Consider the following 14,004-nt stretch of genomic DNA (forward strand, 5'->3'; position numbering starts at 1 on the left):
GACATTGAGAGTGGTGTTGTGCTTTCACACAAACTGAATCCCGGTTAGAAGCAAATATGAAGCATAACTGGGGCACAGCTTTGCTCTCAGTGTGCGACTGGCTGGGCTGGACCTGAAAAATGCAAAGCTAAAGTCCTGCTTTTCGTTTTTTTTTCCATCGTAGCGCCTCATGTATTTATGAATGAGCACACTCTCTGGACCGTACTGTACACATGCAGCGACACATTCAAGCAGCAATGCGCATTAAAGACGCATGCATTCGACGCTTCTTTTGAAGTTTGTAAAACTTAATGGTGCGTCACAGTTTGATTCATCTGAGATCATTATGGGTAAAGTAACTCGTGGGCTTGCCTCACCTCTTTCACTTTTACCACAAACTTCCTCGTCTTCTTTTGGCCAAGGCGCCGTCAGGCAGCTTTAGCTTCGGGCCGCACAATCCTAATTCAGTTACTCACAGCCTCAACCGCTGATCCCGTTAAACGGCACCCGGTGCGGATTGCGCGTTGGAGCGCGAGGCAGCCGACTGCAAGGACTCGTTAGGCCAGCAGCTCAGTAACCCCCTCACCCGTGAGCTGGCACCAACTTAAGTGCGACACCCACGGACCAGACCAGTTCATAATGACATGCTGCTGTCAAAACTGGGCAGGACTAGTGTGAATAGACGATGACGCATCCTGGTCAGCTTCCATATCCACTGATAACACCTACCGGTACAACTGACCAGCATAACACACTGAGGGTGCGATGAGTTGTGTGAAGAGGAAGTCACCCAGAGGGCAGATTTCACAGAGTGGGATTTGAAACACACACACACACACAAAAAATAAAAAGGGTGAGTTGATGAAAATTGAAATGTTCCTGAAGAAGAATAAACACAAGAGTGACGTTAGACGAGTTGTGTGCAAGAGGGGTAAAAACATGTAGGTGTCACTGAAGCCTCAAACACTCTTTAAATGCCTCAGACCTGCTGAGCAGAATAAAGGAAAGGATGGACACTGACATTTAGTCCTCTAGAAAGAGAAGTAGACAGTGGAACCGAAGCTGAGGAAGTGGAATTGTTCTCTGTGTCGCTACATCACAGGGTTGGCCTCTACACCCCCCCCCCCCCCTGCTCTTTGTTACACCCAGAGCCTGGAGCTCACCCTCTGCGGCTGAGGGCGCCTGCAGACCCCCGGGGACTCCGGCTGGCTAATGGCGGTGGAGGTGCGAGATGGGGAGTGGTCGAGGGTCTCACATGTGCACCCCCTGTGGCCAGCCTCATTTCATGCTCTTTGACCCTCTTTAGCCTGGCCCTGGACTTTAAATGTCAGTCGGGAGCACTGGAAGGACCGGCACAGTGGAGCGGAGGGTCCCACCACGAAGAGTCGGCTGACCCCGCCGTTTGAAAAGCACCGCGAGGAATAGAGAGGAGGGAGAAAGACGGAGAGAGAGAGAGAGAGAGAGAGAGAGAGAGAGAGTTTGGAGAATGAGACCTTCACTGTCATGGTGATAGGACGGAGCGTTCTTGAAAGGCAGGCAGCTGTGCTTTCCTAAAAGCCAGGGCCGCCGCCCTGTAGCGCTCCAAAGAGCAGCACAACAATGCCTGTCTCAGCACATAAATAATTCCTACTGTATGTCTATGCATGCACAAATGTGTGCAGTAAGAGTGTGTGTGTGTGTGTGTGTGTGTGTGTGCCCTCGTACATAAAACCTACCTTATATACTTATTTATATGTTTTAAGATTTGTGTTTTTATCTCCTGTGAGTATTGGGAAGCGTGAGACGCTCCGTTTGTTTGTCCATAGCTCCTGTCAACGACCCCGTTGTCTAATTTCCCCCGACCTTGTCAACACGTGTCTCCGTGTGTTTGTTTGTGGCAGTGACAGAGTGCTCTGTTCTCGTGCAGCATTGAGTAGGTTATGACCTAGACACCTTGTCCTCTTCATCCAACGCCCATCTTCAATCCACACTGACTTGCGTCCAACCCCCCCCCCCCCCCCCCTGTATTGATGCCTCCGTCCGTCTTTATTCCACCATGAAAAATCCCTCAATTGTTAACAAAAGGGGGCAAAGACAGAGGACCCCCGATTGTTGTGGAGGTATTTTTTTCCCCCCCTCCTTCTCAGATAAATGTATTCAGTCGTTTAAGCCTCGCTGATCCCCTCCCTCTTTCCCCAACTCTCAGATGTGAGACAGACGGAGGGCCCTGACCGCTGGCCAAGGTTAACAGAGCCTTAAACTGTGTTTGAGCTCCGCATCACACGCCCACCACCGCCGAGATCAAACGCCGCTCTTCTCCCGGCTCCCACTGACAACTCTCGGCTAACAAAACTGTCTCGCTTCTCCTCTCTCTGCCCTCTCCGCCGTGAAACCGTGCCCGGCAGAACCAGACTCTCTAAGCCCAGTGTGAAACTTCCCAGTCCAAAACCAGTATGAGGCTTCCCACATAAATTAAACATTTCGATCCGGAATATCTGAGCCCTGGTGATTGATTCAAGCTCGTTTCAAATAATCTCTGTCAATTTAGAGTAGTTAGAACAGCAGCGTAAGACAACTTATTAATCACATAATGTAGTTCATGTGTCTGTTATTGACTTTCCTTGAAGGCCTTGCCTCTGATCTAAATCCCTGCTCTCAGCTCAACTTTATTGTTTCAGTGAATGTCATCAAGAAAACAGCAATCACATTACATTGGGCTCAAATTACATTTCATCAGCACTCCCCCCTCTACCCGCCCATACGTTCCAACAATAAACCACCACAGGGTGCATGAAGCCGAGCTACCGACACACACACACACACACACACACACACACACACACACACACACACACACACACACACACACAAAAACCCTGATAAGTAGTTTGTGAGCACCGCTCTGTGGCACAAAGTGTGATGGCAGCGGTCGCTCTGTGCTTCTCTGCGTAGCCATTAGATGGCAGCATAGAGCTTCAGTGCATGGCTGTGAGACCTGTGTGACCTGAAGGACACCATTTGATTAGCTAAAGCGATGGATGTCAATCTTTTATTTCTTTTATAATTTTACAATCTTACAATTGTGCAATTGACCTTTGAGTCAGACGCCTGCTAGGCTCACTCACGCCGCAGTGCTGACGCTGTGAGTGTTGCCTATCGAGGAACGTTAAGACACTCAAAACAGAGCTGCTCTAATCCTGTCCTGACAAGTCCTCCCTCTGCTCAGGAGCTCATTGTCTTCCCCTGTGTGACTTTATCATGGCCTCAAGGAAGGTATTTCCACTCCTTCCCCTCCACCACTCACGCCCACACATTCTCACCAGTGCACACACACACACACACACACACACACACGTACACACATATAGAGAAGGCACTTCGCACTTGTTATAATGGGTGTGGTTTCTGCTGTGCAAGCACAAGGGAGCAGGCATAATGACAGCCAGTGCAAATATGAACCCTTGACTCCCGAGGCCTCGGCTTGATAGCTGATTAAATAAGGTTGATGATGAGGTAGGCTGCGCCGGGCTCCAGAGAAGAAGTATTCGACAACATGCGACGAACCCTTTATCTCAGTTGTTTTCTCCAATACGTGCCTCTGCTTTTTTTTTTCTTTTCCGCGAGCGCATCTCAAAAGCGTACAAGCTGACCCAGATCACTCAGAGAATGTAGATCCTTTCAGTCGGATCAATTATTCATAAAAAAAAAAAAAAAAAAGATGACAGGGCACGCTTGCTTCGTCTTGATATGCCTGAGACATAATCTAGATGGTTGCTCCTTAATGGGCCAGGATAATGTGCAGCACTAAACAGGCAAAAGCCGTAGTCAGCAGTTTACTGAAATCGGGGTTAAACCAGAAGTCCCCCCCCCCCCCCCCCCCCCCCCCCCCCCCCCCCCCCCTCTGCTTCACTCCTTTAATGTTCCTGTCCTAAGAACAAGTTGTAGTAGAGGAATGATGAATAGCAGAATAACTAAAGGATGGATGCAGCCAAGAGCTCAGTATGTCCAACAGGGGGCTCTGCGCCTCCATTTAAGCCTTAAATGGACAAAGTCAAACTTAGAAATGAACCATATATTTCCTGATAAGATCATGTTTTCATTGTTTATATCAATATTTGCAACCAACCTTTTTTTTTTTCAATCACAATGTTTAAGGTTACAATAAGTGAAAGGATTCACCCCTCATTGAGCTCGTCTGTCTGTAACAAGATTATTTATTGCTGAACTTTTTCCAGTTGATTAGTGAAGATCGGGTGAAGGTAAAATGAATAGAATGTAGTTCTGCTTTCAACCGCAACAGGTGGAGCTGATGCCCGAGCTAACACGGCCAATGACGGTGCATCAAACACGCATCAGTGGCTGTGGCTCCGTAGGTAGAGCCTTTAACCGCAAGGTTGGCAGTTTGATCCCCGGGTCCGTCAAAGTGTTCTTTAGTGAGACATTAAACTCTCAGTTGCTCCCACAAAACACTGTTTGAGTGAAGACGTTTATGTGTAAAAGAGCAGAGGTTTCACTATTGTTCATGCATCTACTCACTGAACTGATCACTGACCACATCTTTCCTCAGGGAAACCCTGCAGATACTGAGGGTTACGATGGAGCGCAACATTCTGAGCCAACATGGTAAGGACATGTCTGATCAGTGTAAGCACTGAATGATGATGAATACCATGACCTGACAAAGGAACACATGTGCACAAAAGTAGAGCTGTGAAAAAACAGGCTGCCATGAAGGGCGAGAACAACTGTACGGACCAAAATAACATTCTTAGAAAGAAGATGTAGAGCACTTGCCAGGAAAATGTTGCACAGACGTCAGGTATTTTCTGTGGAAAGATGGTGTTAGAGAGGAATACACACGTACGCCAACAATACTGTCAGAGGAGCAACCACAGACACAGTGTGATTACGAGCAAACAACCTAAAGGACGTTAATGCTTTAAGTTAAGTCATCCATTTAATCTGTATGTTTAGAGTCTGTTACAGCTTATTTTCTGAACAGCCGAACAGTTTCTGTCATTTCAGTGATCGAGATCGATGACGAGGTCAGAAATGACCGTGTGATGTCATGGACTACAGCCTAACTGGGTCATGTAACAGACTCTCAAGCTTTCCTACAGCGCTTTATGCTTGTTTTTCTTTTTCTTCCAAATCTATGTATCTATCATCTGACAGTAGCTGAAGCACATAGAATACTTTGAGATTTGATTTTGCTTACTGGAGCACCAATATAAGTCAACATAGATAGATAGATTACTGCTAGCACACGTTTTATTCCTATCATGCCTAATGTATTTTATTATTATTATTGTTTTGTGTCTTATTGTAGGCCAGGATTTTTACCCTTTTTATTTTTTGTATTATTTTATTGTCTGATTTTATTTGCATCATTGCAGTCCTGCACTGTTTTTAACGCCGGATCCGCCTTCTAATGGACTTAGAAGAAGTGCTGGATAAATGAAGCTCATAATTAGTATGTGCAAAACTTGCCACTGCTCAGGCTTGCACGTTAATCTTCACACACAAATGCACCGCACCGCCACTTAGCCCTGAAAACACACCGACAACTCAAAGTTGCATGCACATTGAAACACGCCCATCCTCTTGTTGACAGCTTGACGTGGCTAATTCCTCCCGCCAGGGGGCGCTGCTCCACTGGATGAGGGCTCTCTGCCCGACTCTAGGTTCAAGACATTACCAATGTGTGTGTGTGTGTGTGTGTGTGTGGTGTGTATCCAGAGAAAAATACCCGGAGACGGACAGAGACCGTTTTTTTAGACCGTACCAATGTGTGTGGCCTATAAATATGTTATATTAACCGCCAGCGGAATCATCTCATGGACACAACGGTGTGTCGACAATGAGGGAATAATCGGAGGAGACTAAAACGGCGAGGCTCGTCTGTAGCTTAACGTTTTACTGTTGAACTGCGAGTGGGATCACAGCTGCTGGCTACGAAAATGTCGGGAAAAATAGAGAGCAAGCAAGGTAAGTGGTGCCCGGCTTAGACTCCAGCACACCGCTGCACCTCGGGATATATATGTATAACGGTATTCCTCACGCGGGACGCGGATGTATCAAAAACAAAAAACGTGGGGGTCTATGGACCCAAATACACGGGGGTCCGGGCAACGTTGGACGAATGTGTTTGGGTGTAAATGGTGGTTTAATTGGGCCTCATGGATTGTTCTTTTTCTCGGCTATCCAGTGAAAATAAAGCAGCACCGTGTCAGCTAGCTGGTAATAGCATATTATATATAATATATAAATATAGCATATATAAATTTTCTGCACCGTTTTTTTCAACCCTCGTGCTTTAGTAGAGTTAACTAGCTGGTTAACGCGGTGTTACTACAGCAATGTGGCGACACAGATGTGATGCCCTTTCAATGCGATATCGTCCCGTAACGTTAGCTCACTCCACCGGCATTTCTCAATCCTCTCCCCGCTCCTCGGTCGTAAATAAACCCTGGTTTGATTGTTTGGAAGCTAACATTCAAAGAACAAATCTCAGCTTTTCACACGGGAAGAAACGTTTTAATATAATGTATATCAATGAGGACGGGGTGTAAAAGCCCTTCTTCTTTGTTGTCAAATAGCTAACTCACATTTTTGTTTAAAAACAGGGTTGTAACGGTAGCTAGCAACAGCTAGCCCAAACGTTAGCCTTCCACTAGCCACCGCTAGCTACGTTGTTACCTAGTACACTTGAGTTGAAACGCGTTCACGCCCAAGACTTTCGTGCGTATTTGTGTTTGTGTTGATTTCAACATTGTGCACGTGGCATTTTTTTCTTTCTTTCTTTCCTTGTCGTTGCTTTGGCCCATGTTGTGTATGTCTGCACGCGCCCCGTTATTTGTGTATGCAGCTTTAAAGACAAAAAAAAAAAAGCAATGGATAGGAGAGGAAACGGGGTGGTCTCGGGTATGCCTTTGGAAGGAAACTTTATACCCGGCGGGCTACACTTGCATCCCACTCCACCAGCTGTCTCTCTGCTTTGCTCCACATACAGTCCTGTCCAGTGATGCCTGCAGTAAATGGACACACACACACACACACACACACACACACACACACACACACACACACACACACACACACACACACAGAGAGACAGACACACACACCCACACACACACACACACTCCCAGTAGCAGGCAGGGAGGGAGTGTCATCCACCACTAGCTCAGTCATTCTTCATAGGCGTAAAAGTTTCCGATTCCTTTCGTGTCTCGCAGACAGATGACTACATATGGTCATAGCTTTTTGTCGATTGTGGTTCAACAGTTACTTAAAAGAAAATAAAGGCGAAGGATAATAGTCACTGTGAGCCCAATCCATCACATCATCTCTCTCTCACGGACCTGCTCTCCCCCCCCCCCCCCAAGGCTTTCTAGTTGGGTTGACCAGGTCATTTGTTGGCCTGCATTCTGCTCTCTTCCACATGTTCCCATCGATCCCCAAATATGTACCCAGAGGACGCGCTATGCTGGATGCCAGTGAAATGGAAAGAGGGGCCCAAGGCTGGGGACTCATGGTAGCACTGTAAAGCTGTGGCATAGCTTCAGTGTCAGCTTGTTAAGCCTCAGAGAGAGAGAGAGAGAGAGAGAGAGAGAGAATGTGTGTGAGCATTGGAGGAAAAAAAAGATGGCGTTAAAAGGAGGCTGTTGTCTATGTGGGCTTAGGCTGGGGAGGCTCGACAGACAGGGGGACCAGTTTTAGACCTCGACAGAAGGAGATTAAGTCCCTGGTGCTTCGAGGAGCAAATTTAAAAAAAAAGGGAAAAGATTTGCATGAAGTGAAATAAAGTTCAAGCCTGTAAGTAGGGAGTGCATGGATATAGTCACGGGTTAAGGTTTAAATAGTAAGCGTTGTTCGATGCAAATGGTTACCATAGGACGCAGAGCAAGCAGGGCCATCAATGTCAAACGGACAACCGAGCTCCAGACTTACGGCCGGCATTTCTTCCAGAGCCACCATGGAGACCGGGGTCCTGGTCCCCTCTTTTGGTGGGGGGGGTGGGGGGGGGCGTAAACACACTGTTACCTTGTTCACTTCCACTGGAGTGCAGCTCTGGTTTAGGATGTCATCACCTGGAGAATCATGTGGGTGGTTCTTCTCGTGTCTGTTTCAACACTGAACCCCCAGTCTTCTCTCTCTCTCTCTGTGTGTATGTGTGTGTGTGTGTGTGTGTGTGTGTGTGTGTGTGTGTGTGTGTGTGTGTGTGTGTGTGTGTGTGTGTGTGTGTGTGTACGCACCCACATGACCTCATCGCTCAGGCAGCCCAAACTGTAATCCATAAACAGATCCAGAGGCTGAGGGAGCTGGCGTTGCCCAAAAGAGCAACGGCTGCAGACAGACAAAGCCATCCCACGTTTTTTTGTTTTTTTTGTCTAAATTCACACTCGGCGCTCCATATCTCGGTGTAGAGACGTCGTTTAGTGTACGTGACTCTCCCCCCAACCCGAGCCGCTGTCCGACTCCAGACTGTGCTCGGCTCTCAGGCTTTGCATTTTCTGCAGTGGCTTGTGAACGCTTCCTGAAATTAGTGAAATAGCTCACTGTTTAGTGTGCGTCTTTGTCCAACGTAATGCTTTTAATTGCCTGAGCAGACACCCTGGAATGACTCCAGCTCTTTGCTGTTATTGGTTCGCAGTGAGTCATTTCATGCAACACCCCTGAAACGTGCTGTGACACAGAACTTAAGTAAAGCAAACACAGCGAGCTGCACGGCGTAGAATAAACCCTGAGTCCGGTCTTCAGGAGAACATCGCGGTAGAAGGACACGGTGGAGATGCACGTCTGATGTGAGTTTCTGTGGCCCTAATTATTTGTGATATTCATAAATTGTTATGCATGCGGGTTGTGTTGGAGGCTAGTGTTTTCCTATCCCTGTCTGTCAAACCACGACTGCAGGACACACCCTCATGACTAACAGAATCGAGGCTTAATTGAGACTTTTATTGTTTTGTGTTATTGCGATTTTTGCAAGTTGCAAAACGTGTGTGTCCTAACGTTCACCGCAGAGGACCGGGATTGTGACAGCGTTCTGGCTCGTTGGTGACACAGTCGCGGGAGTATCACAATGTTGTATTATTAGCCTCCTCTCTCGCTGGACATTCAGTGGTAGTAGCCGGGCCACAGCGGAACTTATCCATCAGTTCCTTATTTTAGACCCCCCCCCCCCCTCCCCTCCCCTCCCCTCCCCTCTCCTGCATAGTGGAGGAGGGTGTATCTGTGTTATTTGCCTTTTTGAAAGGGTTCAGCTGTGATACTTAAAGTTCACTCTCAAGCATTCCTAAAGTTAACACACTGGCGTGGAACTCATTTTGATGGCTTGGCGTTTGCTAAGTGGTCACTGCATCGCTTCAGACTCTGCGTATCATCATCATCTTCTTCTTCTTCTTCTTCTTCTTCTTCTTCTGATGGACAGGAAATGGAGTCACCAGAACTCTGAGCAACGGCTAAAGTAGTCGCGATTACAAGAGGCTTCCCTGGACGATTAGGTCCACGCGCATCGCTGTTGTTGCGCAGGGCGAGCTTTGGGTCTCGGGGGTTTGACATGCTGCAATTTTGAGGTTTGATGGCAGAAAGCATTTCAAACCTCTCCCTCTCCCACAGAATGAGAGGCTTGCCGTTCCCATATAGGTTTAGCTGTGTTGTAATTAGTTTGTGTGTGTGTGTGTGTGTGTGTGTGTGTGTGTGTGTGTGTGTGTGTGTGTGTGTGTGTGTGTGTGTGTGCGTGCATGGGAAAGCAAAAGAGGGAGGGAGTAGAGCTTAGGGAGAGAAAGAAAGAGAGAGAGGGTGGATGAGGAGGAGGAAGGTAGAGCGTTGATGGGAATCGAGAGAAGACCAAGGATATCGACGAGCGATGGAAGGCCCCGTCTGTGAAGGCAACCGGGTCTTCGCTGCGTGAATATGGTCACGGCCGTTCTGTCCTCGGCTCAAGACGCCAGTTCTCTGAGCTCTCATGTGGGATTCGATACGACTTCCGTGAGCTCTTGAGACTTCGTTTCACGAGACGATGGTTTCTCTGCTGCGCGTCGGCCTTCGCGCCGGAGAGCGGGTCGTTTGTTCCCGCAGGTGTTCCGCTCGGGTCCTCGTGACTCTTCAGCAGTTCGTCCGCCACTCCAGATAGTTGTGGGTTGGACCTCAGCCGGCCTCACTCTGACTGTTCTGTGAGGGGATTATGTGATTCCAGACATATTTACCAAAAAAAAAAAGTAATTATTTGATAAACAAGCGACTCGGGGGTGGGGGGAAAGCACAGCACTTTTTCAGTCTCTCCGTTTGCTATTTGTGGCCGTTTTCCTCTGAAGTGTGTCTGACTCAAGAGAGGCCGATCATGCGGGTCAGTCGGTTTGTGACTAACTCTCAGCAGCGCTATTGAGCGATTTCTTTTTTTTTTTTTTTTTTTTTTTGGTGTGAAAAATGCCAGCCTGAGCAGCCAAGTCCTCGCTGTACGATAAGTGCAACCGTCAGCGTCGCCTCAGGACGTGTAGCTGGACCCGGGCCTCTTGGATGGGCAACATAAGCTGGAGGAGCCAGGCCTCCTCGGAGGACACGGACTCCTCTCTACAGGGGGATCTAGACGAGGACTCAGGTAAAGACGCTCAGATATATACAGACGGTTATATACCGTATAAACAGGACCGTTGACAGTCATCTTCCCCCAAAAAAAGGTAAAAGATTTGGCATTTTTAGGCCATTTAAATGATAAAAATGAAGAAACTGGATATATCCTTTTATATAATCTGTGTTTTTCCACAATTCAAACGGCTCAGAGCCCAAACCAGTCAGAAGAATAGCCAGACAGACTCTATTCCCTGCTCTGAGTTATTCTCCAGCACAGGGCTCTGTAACAGTAGTGGCTGCGTACAGAAGTGTCATTGCGTGCACGCTCTATGTATTTATTCAGCATTTTCTTTTTGTGTGAAATAATCGCACGCTTGCGTCGCTCGTCGGGGATGTGTGCTCCTTTTTTTTTGTTTTCAGGCTGCTGGAGCCAGTTCTTGGGCGCTGTGATGTGAAACGGGCCTCGCTGGCAGAATGAAATGCAGGCGACATTCCTCGCTGTGCTTTTTGCGTCGTGTGGCTTTACAGAAGGTGCTCATTTGCTCCGCTGAACTCTTGGGCGGACCCAGCCCGACGGAGGCTCGCTCTGCGGGGCCACATCCTCCCGTCGCAGGCCGCCTCTCTCCGCCTTATCGCCTCCAGAGCTCGTGGACAGAAGCTCCTTTTAGTCCTCACGCCGAGGTGCTGTGGTCTTAATCCAGTTACACAGAGGCTCCGTGACCGAGGTAGTCGAGTCCATCATTGTGCAATTACGCAGCGCAGAGCGCCACGACGCCTGTGTTTTTGAAAAACGCAGCCGCTCGGCCTAACAGATCTGAGCGTCTCAGTCCGGCTGCAGACGATGAGGTCTCACTTTAAGCCCCGGCTGAGCTTAACGTGAGACTTGTCCACGCTGAGCTTGTCCACGCTGCGGGGACGACGCTCCAGGTTTTGAACCAGGGAGCAGTGTGAGGATCACCAGCAGGACGAGTCCGCTTTCCAATCTCACACAAGCATAATCAGCTGATCCCAATCCCAGTGCAGATTTACACATTAAACTGCAGCATATCTTAGGAAGCAGCTGCTTTTAACTAATCACACCCTCTCCAGCGTCTCTTTATATTAACACGCACCGCTTGGACATCCGAAGGCTCCGTAGCATGTGGTGCTTCTGATTCAATACATCTAAATGACCGAGTGATTTTAAGTCCTGGACATGTTGAGTGTGTTTATGTCTTGTTTCTCCTGTAACAACTTAATTGCATCAGTTTGAATGCACCACGTGGTAAAGGCTCAAAGTAATCCTTGGTAGAGCTGGAACTGAGAACCACTAGTGAATCTCATAATGAGTTCCGTTTTTCTCTCAGTTCTTGTTTCAACTCGTGTTTTTTTTTTTTTTCCGAACATTTCGCGCAGAGCTCCGATTTATGGGATGCATCCGTGCGTTCTACAACTGAGCCCGTTATTGGAATGTCAAGTCTTGCCATTTAATGCGCTCGCTGATGCCCATTTTTTCCAATTTTCCTCAAGAGGCCAAAGTGAGCGGCGGGGAGAGAATCGGCCTCGGTGTGCGACTGAGAGCAAGAGAAAAGGGGGGGGGGGTTATGGCAAGTCATTGCCTCTTGTGTGTGTGTGTGTGTGTGTGTGTGTGTGTGTGTGTGTGTGTGTGTGTGTGTGTGTCTGTGTGTGTCTGTGTGTGTGTGTGTGTGTGTGTGTGTGTGTGTGTTCTTGTGTGGAGTGTGTCAAATCCTTCAGACCCCCGTGAGGCATGGCATGGGTCAGGGAGCTGGCATGCAATGAAGGGGATGTCCCACAGTTGCTGCCAGTTTCCGATGCCAGTCTAAATCAGGAGTGGAGAGACAGAAGTTGACGTTGCTCGCAAACAAGTCGCTGTTGTTGTCCAGGCAGATGTGGGCGCGCGGTGTGTGTGTGTGTGTGTGTGTGTGTGTGTGTGTGTGTGTGTGTGTGTGTGTGTGTGTGTGTGTGTGTGTGTGTGTGTGTGTGTGTGGCTACATGAATGATTCTGAATCGCTGGTTTGATATATTTTTTTATATATGACTTTCATGCAGACACACACACACACACACACACACACACACACAACGATGTGTATTCCGTCAGCGGCGATGAGAGTTTAGATTTTTCTGTTTTGAGTGCGTCTACCTTCACTGACCCACTTCCTCTTGGCTGTTCCTCCTCATGCAGCCTGAATGAGAGTGTGTGTGTGTGTGTGTGTGTGTGTGTGTGTGTGTGTGTGTTTGTAATGGTAGTAATGCATCCACGTCATGCACGACATGCACGACATGCACCGCTGTGGCTTTATGAGCTCCTGCTATCAGTAAACTTTGGTCTGAGGAGATCAAACGGAAGATAAATCCTCTTAAGACTTTCATTGTGACTTTTTGCTCCGCGTGTATCTTAAATTAAAGAATGTTGAACTGATGTGAGCAATGTGTTGCCATTCCCGTGGCTCTGGTTCATTCAGTCTAAATATCATCATTATTATTATTATTATATCTGACATCTACTTGGCTCAAGCATAGCCATTAAAACAAACACACCAACGCATTTTCTTCGGGCAAACACGCGAGATAGGACTTCTGGATTGCATTAAGTTCAAATGTAAATCCGCACACGTGTTGGAGTCCTTCAGCGTAGACGGTGTGCAGCTGTAATAATGTCGTAGCGTCCATCTTTGTTGTTCAGTGTGTCTGCTGCAGTGACTGAGCACTCAGAGGACAGAACGGAGACCAATCAATATGCAGCAGGAAGATGATACGCCGTCTTTTTTGTAAAAATTCATTTTTCCACAGTAAGACGTTGGATCATCGTTACCACATCAAAAACAAAAAGCGCAGCGTCTGTGTTTGTGTTCATCTAATCGTAAGAGACTTAAGGAGGTATTGTGGAGAGCTGGTCCTCGACAGTAGAGCTCTCTTCGGTCTTCGTCTTTTTAAACTCTCAGGTCAAGTTGGGCTTCACGTCCTGCTGCCCCGACACACGGTTTCATGTCGACGCCGCCAAAGCAACCAAAGCTTTTAGCCGCTCTGTGGACTTCCTCCGACGGCAGAGAGTGAAGCGGTGTGTGTGTGTGTGTGTGTGTGTGCGTGACGAGTCAAAGAAACTCAAGTTATCCTAGTGTGCGTCTGAGGAGCTTAAACAGCCGCCGCCTGATTCTAAGCGACGGTGCGAGTCTCCTTCTTCTCAGCGGGGGACACATCTTCTTCTTTTTAAAAAGAGGCCGTGAAACATCCCCACTGCAGACGAGTGTGTATTATTCAACGTCCGTCTGTCGGTCTTGTCCTGCACACGAGTGTCAAGAGGATGACAAGTGGCCCCGCTGTACAGACAAGACGGGCTTTGTGCAGAGAGTGGTACCACTCCTCGCTGCTCCAGGCCATCTACTAACAAGAACCTCTGCGTCTCTGTCTCTTGTCTCTTGTCTCTTGTCTCTGCGATTGGTTCTCTTGCGGCTGTTTGTCTGCGTGTCG

At 47.9% G+C, this 14,004-nt stretch overlaps 1 protein-coding gene across 13 annotated transcripts in view; it reads left to right on the plus strand.

Moving 5' to 3' along the window:
* Positions 1-5,687: 5,687 nt before the first annotated feature.
* Positions 5,688-14,004, plus strand: part of rapgef1b (Rap guanine nucleotide exchange factor (GEF) 1b) — a 35,488-nt gene continuing 27,171 nt past the window's right edge. For 12 of the 13 annotated variants that reach the window (XM_068706668.1, XM_068706674.1, XM_068706675.1 and 9 more), the window contains exon 1: positions 5,688-5,946. In XM_068706668.1, the coding sequence (XP_068562769.1) occupies positions 5,919-5,946 (28 nt within the window). In that variant the 5' untranslated portion in view covers positions 5,688-5,918. Of the gene's footprint in view, positions 5,947-10,353; positions 10,562-14,004 lie in introns of those variants that run through there. The other variant, XM_068706680.1, reaches the window with a different exon arrangement.

This window comes from Cebidichthys violaceus, unplaced genomic scaffold (genome assembly GCF_023349555.1).
Source record: "Cebidichthys violaceus isolate CVI_PGR_0920_01 unplaced genomic scaffold, fCebVio1.0.p SCAF_12, whole genome shotgun sequence".
NCBI classification, from domain to species: Eukaryota; Metazoa; Chordata; class Actinopteri; order Perciformes; family Stichaeidae; genus Cebidichthys; species Cebidichthys violaceus.